Source organism: Zootoca vivipara, chromosome 4 (assembly GCF_965207765.1).
Source record: "Zootoca vivipara chromosome 4, rZooViv2.hap1.1, whole genome shotgun sequence".
In the NCBI taxonomy this organism is placed as follows: Eukaryota; Metazoa; Chordata; class Lepidosauria; order Squamata; family Lacertidae; genus Zootoca; species Zootoca vivipara.
This window is the reverse complement of record NC_142587.1, coordinates 102,752,841-102,768,953: the sequence shown is the minus strand read 5'-3', so window position 1 is coordinate 102,768,953 and position 16,113 is coordinate 102,752,841. Positions and strand designations below refer to the sequence as shown.

Genomic DNA, 16,113 nt, shown 5'->3' with positions numbered 1-16,113 from the left:
GGGACTCAGCCTGCGTACCAGATGGAGTTGATAAACAGCTGCCTTGGACACAGAGTTGACCTGTGCCTCCATGGACAGCTGTGAGTCTAAAATGACTGCTCCTTCCTCCTGGGCCGTGTTCAGAAAGTGGTGGTGGGGGATGAGTGTTCAGACCCCTGGGCTCTCACTTGTGGGGTGCCTCAGGGTTCCATCCTCTCCCCTATGCTTTTTAACATCTACATGCAGCCGCTGGGAGAGATCATCAGGGGGTTTGGGCTGGGTGTTCATCAGTATGCGGATGATACCCAGCTCTACCTCTCTTTCAAATCAGAACCAGTGAAGGCGGTGAAGGTCCTGTGTGAGTGTCTGGAGGCGGTAGGAGGATGGATGGCGGCTAACAGATTGAGGTTGGATCCTGACAAGACAGAAGTACTGTTTGTGGGGGGCAGGAGGCGGGCAGGTGTGGAGGACTCCCTGGTCCTGAATGGGGTAACTGTGCCCCTGAAGGACCAGGTGCGCAGCCTGGGAGTCATTTTGGACCCACAGCTGTCCATGAAGACACAGGTTAATTCTGTGTCCAGGGCGGCTGTCTACCAGCTCCATCTGCGACGCAAACTGAGGCCCTACCTGCCCACAGACTGTCTCGCCAGAGTGGTGCATGCTCTAGTTCAGGGGTCCCCAGACTTACCGTGCGGCGGGCTGGAGGGCAGGGGAGTGCGCGCGCAGCGGGCCGGAGGGCGGGGGAGTGCGCGCCCGTGCGCATGCGCACACGCACACGGGCGGGGGGGGAAATAGCCAAAAATCGCTTGTGCGCATGCGTATGGGCCTCCCCCGACCCGGAAGTGCACCAGAAATGACCTCTTCCGGGTCGGGAGAGGCCCATACGCATGCGCACAAAGGATTTTTGGCGATTTTTTGGCGATTTTTTAGATCGTCGCTGCGCCGCGCGCCGTGAGAGCGGGCGGCGGCAGCGGGCGGTGGGGGTCGTCGCGGGCCGGATTGGAAGGCCGATTGGGCCGCATCCGGCCCGGGGGCCGTAGTTTGGGGACCCCTGCTCTAGTTATCTCCTGCTTGGACTACTGCAATGCGCTCTATGTTGGGCTCCCTTTGAAGGTGACCCGGAAACTGCAACTAAACCAGAATGTGGCAGCTAGACTGGTGACTGGGAGCGGCCGCCGACACCACATAACACCGGTCTTGAAAGATCTACATCCGAGCACAATTCAAAGTGTTGGTGCTGACCTTTAAAGCCCTAAATGGCCTCGGTCCAGTATACCTGAAGGAGCGTCTCCACCCCCATTGTTCTGCCCGGACACTGAGGTCCAGCTTTGAAGGCCTTCTGGTGGTTCCCTCACTTCGAGAAGCCAAGTTACAGGGAACCAGGCAGAGGGCCTTCTCGGTAGTGGCACCCGTCCTGTGGAACGCCCTCCCACCAGATGTCAAAGAGAAAAACAAATACCAGACTTATAGAAGACATTTGAAGGCAGCCCTATTTAGGGAAACTTTTAATGTTTAATATATTATTGTATTTTAATATGCTGTTGGAAGCTGCCCAAAGTGGCTGGGGAAACCCAGCCAGATGGGCAGGGTAATAATAATAATAATAATAATAATAATAATAATAATAATAATAATAATAATGGTTACCAAACAAAGTACCGGTATTAATTGACGGTGAGAATTTCTTTATATTTCATTTTTTTCTATGTGTTTCAGGTTTTTTCTTTATGACTGTTCTTCTAATAAATACGTCTTCATAAAAGATATTGCATTACATTCTTATTAAATTAAATTAAATATTTTTTTGGTACTAATCCCCAAGAAAGTGGTGTTTTGAGCCATCAAAACTCGGAAATACATTTGAGCAGTTCAGACCAGCCCAATCATGGTATAAAAACAGAACTGGAGGAAGACTTTCCACAGAAAAAAATGTACTTTACTGCTTATTGTGGGGGTGTTAGGTTCCCATGTGTTGTAGGGGGCGCTGTTGAGCTCTGTGGAAATATAGGAGGTTTGTCACATAGAGGTATTTTGTTGAATTTCCAGGCCGATAGGACAATCCCACAGGGAGCCTTACCAAGAGAGACCACGATCTCACAATCCTCCTCCATGACATCCTTATGCAGAGCTCTCTGGTCAGGATCCAGGAACACCCACTCTTCGTCTGTGAAAGGAACAGCGACATCTTCAAAGGACACTGGACCCTAAAAGAAAAAGGGAAATGTCCTCCTCTGTGCCCAACCAGTCCATGACATTGCTCCATCCCTCAGCCTCTGTCCCCACAAGGCAGCTTCCCCTGACCTGATCTGGTTCCACAGCCGCTGCTTCCCTTCTGCCCCCATGAAAAGACGGATCAGGAGGTCTTGCCAGCATCATTCTGTCACCTGCAAGAGAAATAAAAGGTAAGCAGGATGCCAGGAGTGTCTGCTTCTCTCACAGGTGAAAAAGGGCATCTCTAACTACAGATGGGCCTTTGAGAAAGCCTGACCTGCTGAGAGCATTTGGAGGTTTGTGCCCATTTCACATTTTTGTTGTGCAGAAATAATAATAATAATAATAATAATAATAATTTATTATTTATACCCCGCCCATCTGGCCGGGTTCCCCCAGCCACTCTGGGCGGCTTCCAAAAGAACAGAAATTCTAAAATACAGAAATCCATCAAACATTAAAAGCTTCCCTAAACAGGGCTGCCTTGAGATGCCTTCTAAAGGTCTGGTAATTGTTGTTCTCTTTGACATCTGGTGGGAGGGCATTCCACAGGGTGGGTGCCACTACCGAGAAGGCCCTCTGCCTGGTTCCCTGTAACTTGGCTTCTCGTAGTGAGGGAACCGCCAGAAGGCCCTCGGAGCTGGACCTCAGTGTCCGGGCAGAACGATGGGGGTGGAGACGCTCCTTCAGGTATACCGGACCGAGGCCGTTTAGGGCTTTAAAGGTCAACACCAACACTTTGAATTGTGCCCCGAAACGTACTGGGATACATCTCCCCTCCTCTGGACCCTTGGTCCCAAATATCCCCCCCAAAAAAACACACACAAAAAAACCAAAATGAAAACAACCCAGAGATTAGGTGGAAAAGCAACAGAACGAAACTCAGAAAAACCACCTTCCTCCTTACCCAGTGGCCTCTCTCTGGTGTCCAACGGAGGCCTCTCTGCCTCACAGGAATCCAAGTCCATTTCTGAAAATAGATCCTTCTCTTCTCCTGAAAAAGAAACAAGGATTCAAAATAGAGATATGTGAGAAATATTAGAAAGAGAATGACAAAGAGAAAAACTTTGAGGGTGTGAGATCTCATTCCATGGATGCTGCGACGATCGGCCTCTGCCTTTCGCCTCTCAAATCAAAAGAAGTACTAAGAGGGGTTTCTGAGGTAAAATAAAGAAAGCTCCCCCGCTTCCCTTTAGCCTTACAAAACACCCCTAGAACTCTTGGGCTTTGGGAATGATTGGAGAGCAGGATTTCCAGCCCGTACCTGGCCAGGTACCTTCATAATAATAATAATAATAATAATAAATTTTTATTCATACCCCGTCCTCCCCAGTCAAAAACCAGGCTCAGGGCGGCTCACACCAACAAAACCACAATAAAACATAAAAACAATTAATTAAAAGACAGTATTAAAATTTAAAAGGCAGCCTCATTTCAAGTAGTCCATAAATCCAGGCCATGAGGGAGGAAAACACAGGCGTCAGGCGAACCCAGGGCTAGAAGGGAGGCAGAACTAGAAAGTCCCCTCCTGGGAAGCTCTCCTCCTTCCTGAGGGAACTTGGCCCCAACCCAGAACCGGCCTCCTTCTAGTCCTGGAGGCTGTTTGGTCTTTTCCAAAGAGTCTTCCCACCAAATGAGTTTCAGGGGAAAATATCACAGACACTTCAACTGTGCCCATTTATTGTATTCTTTCTTGATGGTTCCTTTCAGGTTTTATTAGTACAAAGTGTGAGTTTCATTGGTATAGCTCCTAAGAAGCAAATATCAGAGAACCTCACAAATGCCACATCTACTCTCATCTCCCAAATCCCTCTCCCACTGACATATCGCGTTTCCCCTTTTTAAAGACACTGTCCTTTTTTATTTGATTTTTATTGCTTTTGTTAGACAAATATTCTAATACATGAATAAAGTTATTTCATGCAAAGAACATACAAAGAAGAAAAAAAGTGCTGTGAGCATTTCTTAAATAAAAATATTTACAAATAAGTGTTCCATCTCATACCTTATTGACCTTTCTTTCCTATATATTTTCCTTCTAGACTTGCTCTTCCGAACTTGACTTCCTCTTTCCTCTCACTTGGTTTTATTTTTCCAATTTTCAGGTTTCGGCGCTCTATTCTTTCTTGCCTGTCCTAATCCTACATCATTTTCACATATATCTTTATGACAACGGCTATATATATGTCCTTGTTGTATTTTCAAATAAGCCTACTGGTGGTTTCAAATTTTACAGTAATCTTTTAAATATTCTACAAATTTATTCCATTCTTTTTGGTACCTTTGCTCTTTTGGGTCTCTTATTCTTCCTGTCAGTCTTGCCAACTCTAAATATTCTGTCACTTTCTCCCTCCAATCCTCTATACTGTTGGGATTTCTGGTGTCTTCCACCTTTGGGCCAGTATAACTCTTGCCGCCGTGGTGGCGTACATAAAGAGTTTTTGGTCTTCCTTTTTAATTTCTCTACCCAATAACATTGCTTCCGCTTTTTTTGGGAAGCTATAGCGCAACAACCTCTTTAGTTCATTATATACTGATTCCCAGAAGACCTTTACCCTCTCGCACTGCCACCACATGTGGTAGAAATCCCCATCTTTCTGATTACACTTCCAACATTTTTTACTGTTTGTCTTATATATTTTTGCAAGTTTGACGGGCGTTAGATGCCACCTATGCATCATTTTCACGATGTTTTCTTTCAATATTGTGCATGCAGTGAATTTGATTTGATGGTTCCACAGATTATGCCATTGTTCAATGACAATATTATGGCCCAAATCCACTGCCCACTTTATCCTGCACTCTTTTGTCGCTCGTCTTTTGGGTTCCAATCTAGCAGTAGGTCATACATTTTAGTCATCAATTTTTCCTTGCCCTCCACTAGTTCTATTTGGAATTTAGATTTTTTATTTTCAAAGCCATGATTCTTTTTATCATGTTTGAACAGGTCCCTGATCTGATGGTACTGCAACCATCCTATTCCCTTTTCCCTTAATTGCTCATATGATTTGATTTTCCAACCTTCTTCTGATTCTATAAGAATGTCCTCATATAGCAACCAGTTCGACTCCTTTTTTTTTCTCTTGATAGTTAAAGCCTCTGTAGGCAACAGCCACCTTGGGGTTTTTCTTTCTAATAAATTTTTGTTTCTAGCTCAAACTTCATACAGCGGTTTTCTAAGACACTGTCTTATAACTTTTCCCCCTCAAAAAACTCACACGGTGTCTTATTTTCAGGGGATGTCTTATTTTTTTATTATGTTTTTATGGTACAGTGGTGCCTCGCTAGACGAATTTAATTCGTTCAACGGGTCTTTTCTGATAACGAAAAATTCGTCTAGCGAATCCCATAGGAATGCATTGAATTTTTTTTGAATTTTTTTTTTGCCCATAGGAACGCATTAATTGAATTGAATTAATGGGAAACCGTGATTCGCTAGACGAATTTTTCATAAAACGAATTCGTCTAGCGAGGCAACCTCTGCTCGAAAAATCCTTTCGTTAAGCGGAAATTTCGTTAAGCAGGGCATTCGTTAAGCGAGGCACCACTGTACCTTAAGGCCTCCTCGGCCGGGCCAAGAAGGGGATGAAAGGTAACCGAACCAAAGGGCAGATCCCCAAACCAAAGCGCAGTCGGATCAAACGCCTGCGCCTCCTTTTGCGCATCGCTTCCTCCCTCCGGCCCCGCAAGAGGGTTAAAGGCAATGGGGCAGCCCGATCCGATGCGGAGTGAACGTCCACCTGCCCGCGCTTCAGCGTGCGGCACCCGGGAGACGCTTCAGCTAGGAGACGAGGCGGCGGTGGCAAAGGGGAAGGAGGATGAAATCAGCTCAATACATAACAGAGGAGGTGGAGGTGGCTCCGGTTTTGCCTCCTTTCCTCCCTCGCAAGGCTCCTCAGCAGCCCTGGCGGAAGGCAGAACCTCAGGCCCAGGAGCCGCCGGCTGGCACTCACTGAAGGGAAAGGACCCAGCGTGCCGGCGACGTGTCTGGCGTGTCTGTCAGCTGCGGGGCTACTGCCCCCGTCACCTGGATTCACACCGCCTCCGCCTCTGCCATTTTCCTGGGGCACCGCACATGCCTGGCAGCAGCACTGGGGGCTTCCCTCTGCCTTCGCGTCCTCCTCTAACAGCCCCCTGGCAAGGGGACGGAGGGCATGGGCAGCGGCTCACCCACCGCCTCCGCCGCTACCACCATGCTGCGGACCCGGCTCGGAGGTTTCGGAAGAGGGAGCAGGGGGGAGGGCCCACTTCGGTGGAGATAAAAACTCTCCGAATGGGGCAGGCGCGCAAAAACTAAACTAACTAAAATAACAACAGGGGGACGAAGAGCGCACGGGGTAGCATCAGTAGCGGAGGTGGCGATAGCGAGGCTGGCCACCCTCAGGAGCTCTATCCAGGGCCGTCTTAAGGGAGGCTAGCCTCCACTCTTCCTTGGCGCCCTCCAAAACTGTGCCTATCAGTATGGCTTATTTTCCGGGTGTGGCTTATATTTCTCAAATGCTTGAAAATCCTGCTACGTCTTATATTATGGCTACGTATTAAAATAGGCGTGCTATGGTCCATGGGGTCATGAAGAGTCAGACACAACTAAACGACTAAACAACAACAACATTAAAATAGGAGAAACACGGTAACGGTTCTCCTTTCCATTTAAACCCCAGGCAGGACACGCCTCCCATGGAATGTTGCTGTCAGTTAACCAGGAGTCTGGGTTAACCCTTCGATAGGTCGGTTGCGAGAGAAAAATATAACAGAACAGTTTCAAATTAATCACGGATGCCTTCCCAGAAAACGGATGGGTTATCAGTAGAGCATTATGAGATGTTCTCCATCCTGTTTGGAGCCCCTTGGGAGTATCCAGAGGGAAGTCTCTATAACCTGCTGATCTGCCTGCTTTCTCTCCTCTGCCTGACTCAGGAGGAAGAGACTCCCTCCTCTATATGACATCCTTTTCTATATTTGAACATAAATAAAAAAATTCCTTCAGTAGCACCTTAAAGACCAACTAAGTTTTTATTTTGGTATGAGCTTTCGTGTGCATGCACACTTCTGAAGAAGTGTGCATGCACACGAAAGCTCATACCAAAATAAAAACTTAGTTGGTCTTTAAGGTGCTACTGAAGGAATTTTTTTATTTTACTTCGATCCAGACCAACACGGCTACCTACCTGTAACCTATATTTGAACATGGCTATCATATCACCCCTTAACCTTCTCTTCTCCAGGCTAAACATACCCCGTTCCCTAAGCCGTTCCTCATAAGGCATCGTTTCCAGGCCTTTGACCATTTTGGTTGCCCTCCTCTGGACACGTTCCAGCTTGTCAGTATCCTCCTTGAACTGTGGTGCCCAGAACTGGACACAGTATTCCAGGTGAAGTCTGACCAGAGCAGAATACAGTGGTACTATTACTTCCCTTGATCTAGCTGCTATACTCCTATTGATGCAGCCCAGAATTGCATTGGCTTTTTGAGCTGCTGCATCACATTGTTGACTCATGTCAAGTTTGTGGTCTACCAAGACTCCTAGATCCTTTTCACATGTACTGCTCTCAAGCCAGGTGTCTCCCACCCTGTATTTGTGTCTTTCCTTTTTTTTGCCCAAGTGTAATGCTTTACATTTCTCCTTGTTAAAATTCATCTTGTTTGCTTTGGCCCAGTTGTCTAATCTGTTAAGGTCATTTTGAAGTGTGATCCTGTCCTCTGGGGTATTAGCCACCCCTCCCAATTTGGTGTCATCAGCTGAATCTTGCTCATCCATCTGTACTCTCAGGAAGCCTCTCAGCAATCGGAAGAAACCCTTTGGCAGTGCCAAAAAATGCTCCAACTACCGCACAATTGCGCTCATTTCCCACGCTAGCAAGGTTATGCTTAGAATTCTACAAGGCAGGCTTAAGCAGTATGTGGACCGAGAACTCCCAGAAGTGCAAGCTGGATTTCAAAGAGGCAGAGGAACCAGAGACCAAATTGCAAACATGCGCTGGATTATGGAGAAAGCTAGAGAGTTCCAGAAAAATGTCTACTTCTGCTTCATTGACTATGCAAAAGCCTTTGACTGTGTCGACCACAGCAAACTATGGCAAGTTCTTAAAGAAATGGGAGTGCCTGATCACCTCATCTGTCTCCTGAGAAATCTCTATGTGGGACAAGAAGCTACAGTTAGAACTGGATATGGAACAACTGAGTGGTTCAAAATTGGGAAAGGAGTACGACAAGGTTGTATATTGTCTCCCTGCTTATTTAACTTATATGCAGAATTCATCATGCGAAAGGCTGGACTAGATGAATCCCAAGCCGGAATTAAGATTGCTGGAAGAAATATCAACAACCTCAGATATGCAGATGACACAACCTTGATGGCAGAAAGCGAGGAGGCATTAAAGAACCTTTTAATGAGGGTGAAAGAGGAGAGCGCAAAATATGGTCTGAAGCTCAACATCAAAAAAACCAAGATCATGGCCACTGGTCCCATCACCTCCTGGCAAATAGAAGGGGAAGAAATGGAGGCAGTGAGAGATTTCACCTTCTTGGGCTCCTTGATCACTGCAGATGGTGACAGCAGTCACGAAATTAAAAGACGCCTGCTTCTTGGGAGAAAAGCAATGACAAACCTAGACAGCATCTTAAAAAGCAGAGACATCACCTTGCCGACAAAGGTCCATATAGTTAAAGCTATGGTTTTCCTAGTAGTGATGTATGGAAGTGAGAGCTGGACCATCAAGAAGGCTGATCGCCGAAGAATTGATGCTTTTGAATTATGGTGCTGGAGGAGACTCTTGAGAGTCCCATGGACTGCAAGAAGATCAAACCTATCCATTCTTAAGGAAATCAGCCCTGAGTGCTCCCTGGAAGGACAGATCGTGAAGCTGAGGCTCCAATACTTTGGCCACCTCATGAAAAGAGAAGAATCCTTGGAAAAGACCCTGATGTTGGGAAAGATTGAGGGCGCTAGGAGAAGGGGACGACAGAGGACGAGATGGTTGGACAGTGTTCTCGAAGCTACGAACATGAGTTTGACCAAACTGTGGGAGGCAGTGCAAGACAGGAGTGCCTGACGTCCATGGGGTCGTGAAGAGTCAGACACGACTAAACGACTAAACAACAACAAATTATTATTGGATTCCTCATCCAGGAGTCCTCAGGAGTTGTTCTCATCCCACCCCCGCTTCAGGGAACATTTCTCCCCTGCTTCTGTCTCATTTTCTTGCAATTGGACTCTCTGTTGCTCTCAAGGCAGACTCCTGGGGTGGGGTCCCTTTTTCTTTGCTCTGAGGACCAGGAATGTATCTGACCAACCCCCTGAGGGCCAAGTGGGTGAGTCCAAAGACATCTCCCTTGAAATTTAGGCCGCCAATTTATTATTATTATTATTATTATTATTATTATTATTATTATTATTAACAACAACACAGCCATTGATGCCAAGGTCCCTGGAGGCTCAGTGAGTAGCAGCGCCCATTTCCAGCTGGTTTTCCAGCAACAATCCCTTTGGGACAGAGAGGATGTGGTCCTGGGATGCCATGCTCTGGGTGCGAGGGGATTGCTGCAGTGGCCTCCATGTGGAGCTGCCCTTGGAGACGGCTGGGAAACTGGTTTGCAATGCAGCAGCCAGACTATGGGCTGGGATCCCCCTCTTTATTCCTGGCCTTTCTCTCCCACCTTTCCTCCCTCCCTCCTCCTAGTGGGTCTTTTAATGGGGGGGGGTAGTCCTCCTCCTCGTCCAGCTTTGGAAAACCATTTGCACATGTTTCCTCTGTTGTGCAATGACGCTGAGCGACGTCACACAGAGTTAAACTCCCAGGGACTCCTTTGTTTGAAGAAGGGAGATTTCGGGGGAGTTTGGGATCCTCTGATCTCCAGGAAGGAGAGCCTTGCAGATCTCGCCCCCCCTCCCTGGCAGGACTCTCTCTTCCCTGACTTGGGGTCCCCCCCCCTGCATGAGCAGATCAGGCCCCCCCAGGCATCCTCCCCTGCTGCAGCCCTGGGACCCCCCCCCCGTCTCCCCACTGCACCCTCTGGGGGGGGGAGGAGACTCACCCGATCATCCCAGGAGGGAGGGGACAGCGATGCAGCCCTTGCAGGAGAGACAGGAAAGGAGGACTGGGGAGGGAGGGAGGGAGGGGCCTTGGCTCTGGAGGACCCGGACCCCCCCCCGATTCCTGTCCGCTCTAGGGAGGCAGCTCGCTTCCCTTTAACCCTCGCAAAGCCGCGTCCACCCAGTTCAACCCTCTCTCCCTTTGCAGAACCTGACCTGATCCCGGCTAGCGAGGGGTCTCCCTAATCGGCCTCCGTTGCTGAACTGCAGAAAGTGGGGGGAAGTGACCGAAGAGGGGAGCAACTCGGGAGGAGTGGGGCGCATGCGCAACCGCCTCCCGCCTCCCTCCTGGTTGGGCTGCCCGGGGGGGGGAGGGGGGCTTGTGCTCGGCCAGAGCAGCTCCTCTTCGGGGCCACGCCCCCTCTCCACACATTTGTTGTTGTTTAGTCGTTTAGTCGTGTCCGACTCTTCGTGACCCCATGGACCAGAGCATGCCAGGCACTCCTGTCTTCCACTGCCTCCCGCAGTTTGGTCAGACTCATGTTCGTAGCTCATGACATATTTATGGACATGTTTCAAAGCCCATATGCTCCTGGCGGGGGCCTTCCTCGCCACCCGCTAGATCCAGCCCTGATCCTGGGGTCATCTAGTCCCACCCCCTGCAATGCAGGAATCTCAGCTAAATCTTGGGTTACTTAAAAATATACTAGTTACAGGTAGGTAGCCTTGTTGGTCTGACTTAGTCGAAACAAAATAAAAAAATTCCTTCCAGTCTTTAAGGTGCTGCTGGAAGGAATTTTTTTTATTTTGTAAAAATATACTATACTAGCTGGCCCTGCCACGTGTTGCTGTGGCTTTTTGTGTTAAATGGACCTTTTCCTGTTAAATGGACCTTCAGAGTCCCCTCATCTTCAGAGTCCCCTGCCGCGCCAATAGGCTATCTACCTGGAGTCCCTGTAGGTCCTAAATGGGCCCCCAGAGTCCCCCATAGACCACCCCCATAAACATCATACCTACATCACAAAAAAGATGGTCTACAACAGAAATCGGAGTGCGTTGTTTATCTCCTGTCCGGCAAGTTACCTGATTGCATTCTCTGGGTTTTGGCCACTCTTTTCTTATTATAACTACTGAATTCCTGAATCTACATCACAGGTCACAGGCTCACACCCTGTTCATGTCTTGAATGTGCCCTTAAGACAGGATTTGTGAGGAAAGAGACAATGGGGAGAAATATTTGAGGTCTATTTGTTCAGGACCTTTTCTATCGGGCTTCAGACATGTGGTTTATATATACAGTTATGAATCTATATATATAAATATAAACTGGGCATGTTCCTTCCTCTCGAATGTTCAACAAAACCGCTTGACCGATAGCGTTAAAATTTTGACACAACATCACATGCGAATGCCCAAAGGACCTAAGAAACGTACCTAAGACAGATATCACACCTGGGCCACGTAAATCCCCCCAAACCCCCATGTTTCAGAACACACAGATCACATAAAAGTGCATGCTGGGAAATATAACAGAGAGTCTGTGTCTCCATTGGCTGCAGACAATCGGCGACATCACTAAATTCCACAGCAACAGACTGAAAACAGGCCTTGTGCCGGGAAAACTGAGTAGGCCGCAACAGAGCCCAGCTGACTAGGCCACAGGCAAGAATCAACTTTTATATATACTTTTATATATATATTGTTCATAAACATGTACATGAACTGACTGACACCATTTTGACTCTCTCTGACCAGAATCACACACACACACATTTCCACATGACTATCAACTTGGGAGCCAGAATCCTGTCAGCTGGAGGCTCTGCCAACTGGACATTTCCCCCTCAATGGGGCCAGACTGCTAGTCATCTCATTCACAATGGAAGACTCCTCTAAAGGAAAGATAGTGATCAACTTTTAGGAAACTGTTGATTTCTCTTTCTGTTTAGGAATTCACACCTGGGAGGGGTGAGAGGAGGACTAGGAGAGGTGTCAAAGGTGCTCAGATTTCTACCTTGAACCCTCCCTTTTTGTGAGGTATTGATTACCTAGCTGTGATGTAGGAATGATGTATTTTGGGGGTGTTTCTTGGTGATGGGAAAACTGATAAAAGTGGAGGTTCTTTTTTCTTCTAGGTTCCTTCCTTGATCTCCTGCGTGAGGGGAAGGACCCTGTTGCAACAGCAAATAAAGGCTTTACTTCTCAAAATTCTCTGGTTGGCCTCTGTTATATTCTCCGACCGATGGAGAACCCCATAAGGGAATAAGAGCAGATTTTTGCTTATAGCACAGTATATACTAGCTGACGCTGCCACGCTTTGCTGTGGCTTTTTGTGTTAAATGGACCTTTTCCTGTTAAATGGACCTTCAGAGTCTCCCTTCAGAGTCCCCTCATCTTCAGAGTCCCCTGCTGCACCAATAGGCTATCTACTGGAGCCTAGAAGCTCCGTTTAGAAGTCATGGAATCCTAGAATCATAGAGTTGGAAGAGACCACAAGGCCCATCCAGTCCAACCCCCTGCCAAGCAGGAAACACCATCAAAGCATTCCTTTGACAGGCAAATATGCCTGTCAAGTCTCTGCTTAAAGACCCCAAAGAAGGAGACTCCACCACACTCCTTGGCAGGAAATTCCACTGCTGAACAGCTCTTACTGTCAGGAAGTTCTTCCTAATGTTTAGGTGGAATCTTCTTTCTTGTAGTTTGAATTCATTGCTCCATGTCCGCTTCTCTGGAGCAGCAGAAAACAACCTTTCTCCCTCCACTATTTGACATCCTTTTATATATTTGAACATGGCTATCATATCACCCCTTAACCTTCTCTTCTCCAGGCTAAACATACCCAGCTCCCTAAGCCGTTCCTCATAAGGCATCGTTTCCAGGCCTTTGACCATTTTGGTTGCCCTCCTCTGGACACGTTCCAGCTTGTCAATATCCTTCTTGAACTGTGGTACCCAGAACTGGACACAGTATTCCAGGTGAAGTCTGACCAGAGCAGAATACAGTGGTACTATTACTTCCCTAGATCTAGATGCTATACTCCGATTGCAGCCCAGAATTGCATTGGCTTTTTTAGCTGCTGCATCACACTGTTGACTCATGTCAAGTTTGTGGTCTACCAAGACTCCTAGATCCTTTTCACATATACTGCTCTCAAGCCAGGTGTCTCCCACCCTGTATTTGTGCCTTTCATTTTTTTTGCCCAAGTGTAGTACTTTACATTTCTCCTTGTTAAAATTCATCTTGTTTGCTTTGGCTCAGTTGTCTAATCTGTTAAGGTCATTTTGAAGTGTGATCCTGTCCTCTGGGGTATTAGCCACCCCTCCCAATTTGGTGTCATCTGCAAACTTGCTCAGGATGCCCTCAAGCCCATCATCCAAGTCATTGATAAAGATGTTGAATAAGACTGGGCCCAAGACAGAACCCTGTGGCACCCCACTAGTCACTACTCTCCAGGATGAGGAGGAGCCATTGATGAGCACCCTTTGGCTTCGGTCAGTCAGCCAGTTACAAATCCACAGAATGGTAGCATTGTCTAGCCCGCATTTTACCAGCTTCTTTACAAGAATATCATGGGGCACCTTGTCAAAGGCCTTGCTGAAATCAAGATAGGCTACATCCACAGCGTTCCCTTCATTTACCAGGCTTGTAATTCTGTCAAAAAATGAGATCAGATTAGTCTGACATGACTTAATTTTTCAGAAACCCATGCTGACTTTTACCTTCTTTCTAGGTGCTCACAGACCGTTTGCTTAATGATCTGCTCTAGAATCTTTCCTGGTATTGATGTCAGGCTTACTGGGCGGTAATTGTTTGGGTCCTCTCTTTTCCCCTTTTTGAAAATAGGGACAACATTTGCCCTCCTCCAGTCTGCTGGAACTTCGCCTGTTCTCCAGGAATTATCAAAGATTATTGCCAGTGGTTCTGAAATCACCTCTGCCAGTTCTTTTAATACTCTTGGATGTAGTTCATCTGGCCCTGGAGACTTGAATACATCTAAACTAGCCAAGTGTTCTTGTACTACCTCCTTACTTATTCTGGGCTGTGTTTCCCCTGCTGAATCATCTGCTCCATATTCTTCAGGTCGGGCGTTTTCTTATTTGGAGAAGACTGAGGCAAAGAAGGCATTGAGGAGTTCTGCCCTTTCTCTGTCCCCTGTTTGCATTTCACCATCTTCTCCTCTAAGTGACCCCACTGTTTCCTTGTTCTTCCTTTTGCTACGGATATGCCCATAAAAGCCCTTTTTGTTGCTTTTAACCTCTCTAGCAAGCCTGAGTTCATTCTGTGCTTTAGCTTTTCTGACTCTACACGTGCTGGCTATATGTTTGAATTCCTCTCCGGTGGTTTCCCCCTTTTCCCATTTTTTGTGCATATCCCTTTTAAATCTTAACTCAGTTAAAAGTTCTTTAGATAGCCACCCTGGCTTCTTTAGGCACCTTCCATGTTTCCGTCTCATTGGTATTGCCTGAAGTTGTGCTTTTAATATCTCCCTTTTAACAAACTCCCTTCCCTTTTAGTATTTCTGTCCATGGGATTTCACCCAGCGTTTCCCTAAGTTTTCTGAAGTTGGCTTTCTTAAAGTCTAGGATTTGAGTCTTAGCATGCTTGGTTCCTCCTTTGGGTTCGGTCAGTCAAATCCACCTGAGAGTCACCTCATTCAGCCAACATTTTACCAGCTTCCTCACATAATTATTGCAGGGACTTTGTCAAAAGCCTTACTGAAATCAAGATGCACTATTTCCACAGCAGTCCCCTGATCAACAAAGTTTGTAACTCCATCCAAAAAAAGGGGAGGAGAGATTTCTCTAGCTTTACTTGTTTTTGAGAAAGTCATGTTTTCATCCTGTGTGTTTATGTCGTGAAATCTTCAGATGAAGGTCACATAAATTTTAAAAATGATAATGAATAAGGATATTGACAAATTGGAACATGTGCAAAGGAAGACGATTTATGTATTTAATACATAATGTATGAATGTATACCACCCGACCCAGTGGTGCTGACTTGAATAAAATATTGGTGGGGGGCCAAGTAAGGCCCACCTTGCAGAATCAATCACATGATGCATACACTGTGAGGAGTATCAGAGAAGCTAAAGGGTTAAGCTGTTAACAGGGAACTGCTGATTTATTGCTGTGTAAATAAAGGACAATTAGCTTAGAAGAAGCTGTTTCTGTGATTTATTTTTGTGTTGCCCTCTGTGGTCACACACAGCTTGCCACTGTGCAAGGGAAGCTCTGCAATTTTGCTGGAAGCATTGGACGCAGCACTCCAGGAAAGAAAGCATGCTGGACTTTCGGCAATATTTATGAGGCTTTATACCTTTATACCTCATAAAACTCCACATCCACACCATTGGAATGGCAATGCCTATCAACTGGGGGGTGGGTGGTCCCCTCAAACATTTTATTGGGGAGGCAAAGACCCCTTTGCCTCTAAGAGTTGGCTCCTATTCCCCACACCCACAGGTCTCAGGACGATTACAACATGAAAAGGCAATATAAAAACACAAAATACACATTTGTAACCCCCCTCCCCACCACATTTTAAAAGGGCATTTGATGTCAATCAGCCAAAGGCCTGGTTAAGAAGGTGGGTGTTTTCCTGGCTTGTAAAAGTATTTAATGAAAGGTTGTTCTGACCTTTGTATGAATTATTTGATGGGAAGTGAGATCGGAGCCGTGACTGAATCTCTTTCCGCATTCCCCGTACTGTTAGGATTTTTCTCCTCTCTCTCTGTGTGTGCGCACACACAATATTCTTGTTAAATTTCCATTTTAACAATCCAATAAAAACCACAACAAAACATTCTAAATTATAATACAATCAAAAGAACCAATTCTTCAATGCCAAATTATATATCCTTTGGGTGTCTTCCCATGCTCTGAAGTTT

At 46.6% G+C, this 16,113-nt stretch overlaps 1 protein-coding gene across 2 annotated transcripts in view; it reads right to left on the bottom strand.

Annotated features, from left to right (window-relative positions):
- The window catches only part of LOC118078417 (uncharacterized), a 295,133-nt gene that overhangs the window by 26,564 nt on the left and 252,456 nt on the right, over positions 1–16,113 (bottom strand). Inside the window, exons 1-4 of one of the 2 annotated variants that reach the window (XM_088668904.1) lie at positions 10,226–10,366; positions 3,086–3,184; positions 2,281–2,363; positions 2,057–2,183 (exon numbers count right to left, since the gene is read on the bottom strand). The exons of the other annotated variant lie outside the window; for it this stretch is intronic. Coding sequence (XP_088525030.1) covers positions 2,057–2,183; positions 2,281–2,363; positions 3,086–3,158 — 283 coding nt within the window. The 5' untranslated portion in view covers positions 3,159–3,184; positions 10,226–10,366. Of the gene's footprint in view, positions 1–2,056; positions 2,184–2,280; positions 2,364–3,085; positions 3,185–10,225; positions 10,367–16,113 lie in introns of those variants that run through there. 2 annotated transcript variants of the gene reach the window in all.